This window comes from Tupaia chinensis, unplaced genomic scaffold (assembly GCF_000334495.1).
Source record: "Tupaia chinensis unplaced genomic scaffold, TupChi_1.0 Scaffold000568_1, whole genome shotgun sequence".
Taxonomy (NCBI): Eukaryota; Metazoa; Chordata; class Mammalia; order Scandentia; family Tupaiidae; genus Tupaia; species Tupaia belangeri.
This window is the reverse complement of record NW_006160082.1, coordinates 2,362,690-2,369,216: the sequence shown is the minus strand read 5'-3', so window position 1 is coordinate 2,369,216 and position 6,527 is coordinate 2,362,690. Positions and strand designations below refer to the sequence as shown.

Sequence of the window (6,527 nt, the reverse complement as noted above, 5' to 3'; positions counted from 1 at the left end):
ACATGCCCTATAGCAAAAACCTCTCAAATAAATAAATAAATAAATAAATAAATAAATAAATAAATAAATAAATAAATAAATAAATAAATAAATAAATAAATAAATAAATAAATAAATAAATAAATAAATAAATAAATAAATAAATAAATAAATAAATAAATAAATAAATAAATAAATAAATAAATAAATAAATAAAAAACCTCTCAAATAAATAAATAAATAAATAAATAAATAAATAAATAAATAAATAAAAGAAGATCAGTGGCAAATATTCCCTAAAGTTATATAGTCAGTATAGTCAGACTACACCCCTATCTTGATCTTGAGGTGCGCCAGCTTCCTAAACTGCTGTTATAAATACCTTCTCGAGGAGGAAGACAGACAAGACAGCCAACCAGAAGCAGGACTTAGGTAGAGAGATGCATTTTCCTAGTGATTGTGACATGACCTGAAGAATTAATGTTTGGTATTGCAGCAGGACCATGAATGTCTTATTTGCTTCATATTCCATGGGAACTGCAGTTTTCACTTAAGGTTTGTGAAGAGCCAAATAAAATTAAGCAGCCCTGAATGGTGATTAAATGACACTTTTTTCCTTCTTTTTTTAACGATCATATAACATGCTTGGATCTGGGCTTGTAGTCTGGATTATTGTCATCATTCCTCATAGCCCTGGCTTTGTTACAAATGTACACCCAGCTGATGGTGGTATAAAGTCTAATGTAAGCATTCTCCTGAGGTGTGGGGGTTAGGTTTATGTGCTCAGAAAGGGGCCTGGGCAGGACTGTGGAGGGTAGGCTGGAAAAATCTACAAGGCTGTCCACGCTGTTTATTGGTCAAACACCTGCATACTATTTACCATATGCCAGCTGTATAACTGTGTGTCAATTCCAATCACCCGCAAGGCGGTACAGGTTTCCTTGGGAAAAGCCCACGCGCACCTGCCCAGTCACATAGCTACAGGATACGGACCCAAGAAACTGCCTGAATTCATGCATTTAATTTTTGGGATTTGTTGTCCTACGAAGGATCCACTTCCTATAAAGCTCTCTCCTAAACCTCTGTTAAGCGCCAGACATTGAATCCTTCTCTGCTACGTATGTGGTGGGTGGCCACATGGGGGTCAAAAAGAGCCCCACAGGGACCAGCAGTTAGTGTAATGGCTATGTTGCTGGACTCCCATGTAGTTGACTGCGGTCCATGGACCCGGTGGCTTAAAACTCACGTCAGGTGCGTGTGCGTGCGTGCCCAAGATCCTGAGAGGAGAATGGAGGAGAAGGGATTGCAGTGTGGCCATCCCCCCTGGGGGGTGATTTCTTCCTTTCTGTCTCTCTGTCTGTCTCTGTCTGTCTGGCGAGCGCATGCGCCCTATAGTAAAAACCTCTCAAAAAAAAAAAAAAAAAAAAAGTGCCCCCAAGATTAAAAGCAAGATGGCCCTGATCCATAATGTTACAAACATAAGAAACCTGGGGCTCCTGCTTCTCAAGGCCAGAAACAGTTCTTCTAGGGCTATAATCATTTCTTCCATTCACTGTAATCTCCGTAAGGGATTTCACTGGGAAAATAGCAGAATACACAGGCATAAAACTTTAAGATGTGTGAGCAGTTATTTTGAGGATGATGTGTCTTGGGGACTCCACGCCCAGGCAAATTTAAAAATAAGCAGGTTTCTGAGGTCTAAGGATGGGGCAATCTCTGAGGTTATTGAGTAAAAAGTCAACACCGTTAAGTCAATTACACTATTGACAGACACTCTTACCAGGAGATTCCACATCATAATTATATGCAAAGGAACCCAGCAAATACAAGCTGTGTAATGATCAGCTAATAAAAGTAGCACTTCATCTATGTCAATAACAGTTTCGGAGTTAAGACAAACAAACATGGCCTTTGCCACTCTGTGGAAGAAAAAAAAATCTCTGAAAGACAAATATTTTCACTTAAAGAGAAGTTGCTTAGACTCACAGAAAACCTGTCACACAAAAGAGAGTAGGAAATAGGTTTTTACTGGGTGCTAATGACTCTCCTGCCCTCCCCTCACCCCTGCAAACATGTGAGCAACCACAGAACCCCCGAGTACCACGTGGGCTAGCAGATGGCATTCGGTGGTGTTCTAGTCTACACTGGCTGTTTTCTTTTCAACCTCAGTTGAATGTAGGTTCAACCGATACACAGCCAAATTAAAATGTTTTTAAAATTACAATGACTCCGTAAGAGCAAAACAAGATCTCCCCCAAACACTATTTTTTTTTAAGAGAGATTTTTGCTACAGGGTGCATGTGCTCACTGGAGAGACAGAAAGTGAGAAATCATCCCCTGGGGGGAGGGGGTGTGTGTGGCCACGCCATAATTCCTACTTCTCCATTTTCTTCTTAGGATTTTGGGTAGGCATGCATACATACCCAGTGTGAGTTTTTAAACTGCCAGGTCCAAGACTTGAATCGTGGTTGACTACATGGGAATCCAGTGACATAAGCATTATGCCAACTGCTGGTCCCACCCAACACTATTTTTAAAAGAATTTGGAGGGGCAACAGGTGGCATAGTGGTTAAAGCACTGGACTCCCATATGGTCAAGAGTGGTCTGAGTTCCCTGGACCAGGTGGCCTGGAACTCATGCCTGGCATGTGTGTGTTCATGCCCCAAATCCCAAGAGGAGAATGAATGGAGGAGAAAGGATTGTGGCATGGCCATCCCCCTGGGAGGTGATTTCCTGCTTTCTGTCTCTCTGGTGACTGTACACACCCTACAGCAAAAATCTCTCTCTCTCTCTCTCAAAAAAAAAAAGATCTTTCTTTCTTTCTTTCCTTTTTATATTGCCAGAGTGTACCTGCCAGAGAGAGAGAACAGCCCCTCAGTAGGGTGTGTCATGCTGCAATCCTGTCTGCATTTCTGCATCCTATCAAGACTTAGGGCATACACACACATGTACCTGGCATGCCTTTCAAGTTGCCAGGGCTGGGATTCAAGCCCTAGTCCACCATGTGGGAACTGGGTCCCTTCACCATGAGGCTATGGGATAGCCCAAGAAAGATTTTAAGAAATAATGGGAAATAGGATAGGTCTCTTTCACAAATAAGGTGAGGGTCTCGGTGTTTTGGCTTCATGAAAGAGGTTTTACCATTTACGAGCTCAGGACAAAGTACTGATCAAAGAGTAACCAGGAAATACATTAAGAAAGTATAAGAAAAGAACCTTCCCACATATTTTTGGAAAGCATTTCCTTGTTGGGTTAAGAGAAGTGAGACAGAGCTTGATAATCAATTATTATTATTTTAAGTTTCTTTATTTCTGCGAGTGAGAGAGACAGAGAGGGAGATAGAGAGCCGGCACCCCTAAGAGGATCCTGATACCACAATCCATCTGGAGCCTCAGTCGGCCCCAGATCATGGGCACACGTGCACCGAACAAACTCAAAAGATCTCTGGTCAGGAACCTGGACTCTCCCACATGGGTCATCCTCACAAAGCTCTGTCTTCACAGCTGCGAGACCATCCAGATCCAGTAATCTATTACTACTCTAAACCCTACCAGCATCCCTCCTTATCAGGATCCAGACCCCAAAGTTTGCCCTGAAAGTTAAACAACTTCCAGTCTGGTAAAAGTAGGTTGGTCTGCCAAGAGTTAAAAGACATAAGCTTGGGTCAGCAGGTGCCATGATGGTTAAGATGCTGGATCCCAGATAGTGGACTTTGAGGTCTGAGTTCTGGACCCAGAGGCTTCAAAAACACTCCAGGCACATGTGCGTGCATGCCCAAAATGCTGAGAGGAGAAAAGATTGCACCAAGACCTTCCCCACTGCCCCGGAGGGAGGTTGATTTCTCATTTGCCCTCTCTGTCTCTCTCTGGTGAGTACACGTGCCCTATGACCAAAAAAAAGAAAAAAAGACATAAGTTACATAAGTTCATGGAGAAGCTCTACAAGGTTGATATGCACAAGGCAGTCTGATCCAGCACTTCCCCCAAACAGACTTTCTGGGACTGTTTTCTTGGTACTTGAAACACTATAAAAGGAAAATGACCCACAAGCACAAGAGGAAGGAAAGAGGTGATGCTGTTAGGGTAAGCGGCCCAGCGAGATGGCCTTTTCTGAGTACCGGGATGGGTATCCTGCACGGAGGGGAAGGAATAGGCATCTGAGTGCAATCCAGACCCATCCTCAGTATGAAGACCACCAAGGATAGAGATGAAGAGTGGAACCTCTGCCTTACAGAGTCACTCATCAAAGGGCCACGTTTGAAGCCTGGGGCTAGCGGGTTTATAGGAAAAAGAGACCGTCTGCCGTTGGTTCAAGCCACAGTCACAAAGCATCCAGGAGTGCGCTCTGGAGTGGTCTGGTCTGCGAGGAAGTCGGGGCAATGTGGTGGGAGTCAGAGGAGGTGCTTCTGCAGAGAGCAGGGCGGCACAGCTCAGGAAGCCGGTCTGGCAGTGGTGGACGGATGGACAGGAGTGGGCAGAGAAGCAGCAGGGAAAGTGGGAAAAGCTGACCCTGCTGGTGCATGTGAAGGTTTTAAGCTAGCAGTGGCCGCTGAGCTGGGGCTGGTGGTGGAGATGCCACCTGCTATTTGCCGGCTGCTCACCAAAACATGTTTCACTTGCGACTTCTGCATTTGATTTTCATCGCAACCCTTCTTGGGAGGCACAGGAAGTTCCTGGATGAGGGAACTGAGGCCCACAGAGGTCAGACACCAGCCCAGAGTCACAGGATGGGGAAACAGACCCATTAGTTTAGAACCTAATTGACAACTCACTCACCAGTTCCTTTTCCTTCTTACCCTGCCTTTTTAGATGAAAAGACAAAACACAAAACAAAACAAAACAAAACTTGTCCCCTTTTCTTTATCTGCAAACAAAGCAGGCCAAGTTTGATGCCAGGGAAGAAGCTGACATTTGGGTTAAGGGCTCTGGGGGTCACTTGACTGTTTTTGAACACTCAAACCAGGTTCCTTGTCTTCATGAGTTAGAGGTTCATGCTCTCCACCCTATGCAGGGGCCCATGGAAGCGATGCCTTCTCCATGCCTTAGGAAGGCCCTGTGCAGCAAGCCCCTCCTTACCTCATGGCTGCTGTCATCCCAATGGGAGTGATTGGCAATGGCCGGACACCAGGAAACAGCCCTCGGCTCAGAACCCGTGCTCCATTCTGGATCACTCCTGGAGGAACTGGAATGCAAAAGGAAAAGACATTGCACATGAATCCAGCTGTAAAGATTTTGTTCCTAGAGAAGCTGGATACACCAGTGAGAAAGCGAGAGAGAGCGAGCAGAGAAACAGACTGAAAGCTTGTATACACGCGTGTGTGCGCGCACGTGCACACACACACACACACACACACATGGAAAAAGCTAACAAGAGAGCAAGGCAGAAAGATAATCTGATCAGCACATTTAGGGCTATAGCTTACAACCAAATCACTGATGCGTAGGTTAAAAAAATAAAAATGAAAGACGTTGAGTTTTAACAAGTGGGTTTAAAATAATATTATCTTGCATTTACTCACTAGAACCTTTTCTCGCCAGTCAGACCCTAACAATAGCCCTGACACATTGACATAGTAGGATGACAGGTGCAAGGGTGCATGTGCTTGCTAGACAGAGAGAGAGAGAGAGAGAGAGAGAGACAGAGAGGAAGTGAGAAGTCACCCCCAGGGAGGATGGCCATGCCACAATCCCTTGTCCTCCATTCTCTTGGAATTTTGCACATGCATATACATGCACCCAGTGTGATTGTCAAGCCACTGGGTTTGAGACTTGAACTGTAGTCAACCATCTGGGAATCCAGTCCCTTAACCACTACATCACTCCCTGACCTTGAGAAGGTCGATAGCCAGAAATATTAGCAAAGCTGGTTTACAAGCTACTTGCCCCCCTCCACACTCACAGCTCAGTTCATCCTCATGATGATCTAGGTGGCCTGAAGGAAGGCTCTTCCTTAGGGTTGCAGGGAAGGAGGGGTGGAGAGTGAGGCGTGGAGCCCGGTTTGGAGGACCCAAGTTTCTCCTTCTTCAAAGTTCCTCTCTAGCAAATCCAAAGGGTCTCTCGTCATCTCACCTTCTAGACACACTCCACCCTGGAGCAACCCTAAGCTCCTCTTCCCACCAATGACCATCAGATCCTGTCTATTCTCCACCACCAGTGCAGAGTGGTTTCACACCAATCCCATTTTGCCCGAGGATTTATGTAACAGGGAACCACATAGAACCCTGGTATGCGACCTTTTCTGACCTCCCAGCCATTTCATCTGGTTCAAACTAACAGTCTGTCTCTTGTTTACAACTGCCAACTCCTGTCTATGGGTCTACGGGACAAGGCGAACATCACTTCGCGTGAACACTGACAGGTATTTTTTTTTTTTTGAGAGGTTTTTCACTATAGGGCACGTGCGCTCGCCAGACAGACAGAGAGAGACAGAGAGACAGAAAGCGAGAAATCACCCCCCAGAGGGGATGGCCACGCCGCAATCCCTTCTCCTCCATTCTCCTCTCGGGATCTTGGGCACGCACGCACACGCGCCCGGCGTGGGTTTTAAG

General features: G+C 45.4%; 1 protein-coding gene across 1 annotated transcript in view; it reads right to left on the bottom strand.

Annotated features, from left to right (window-relative positions):
* Positions 1-6,527, bottom strand: part of FOXN3 (forkhead box N3) — a 525,097-nt gene that overhangs the window by 27,861 nt on the left and 490,709 nt on the right. The window contains exon 7 of the mRNA XM_006158004.3: positions 5,056-5,161. Within this exon, the coding sequence (XP_006158066.1) occupies positions 5,056-5,161 (106 nt within the window). The remainder of the gene's footprint in view (positions 1-5,055; positions 5,162-6,527) is intronic.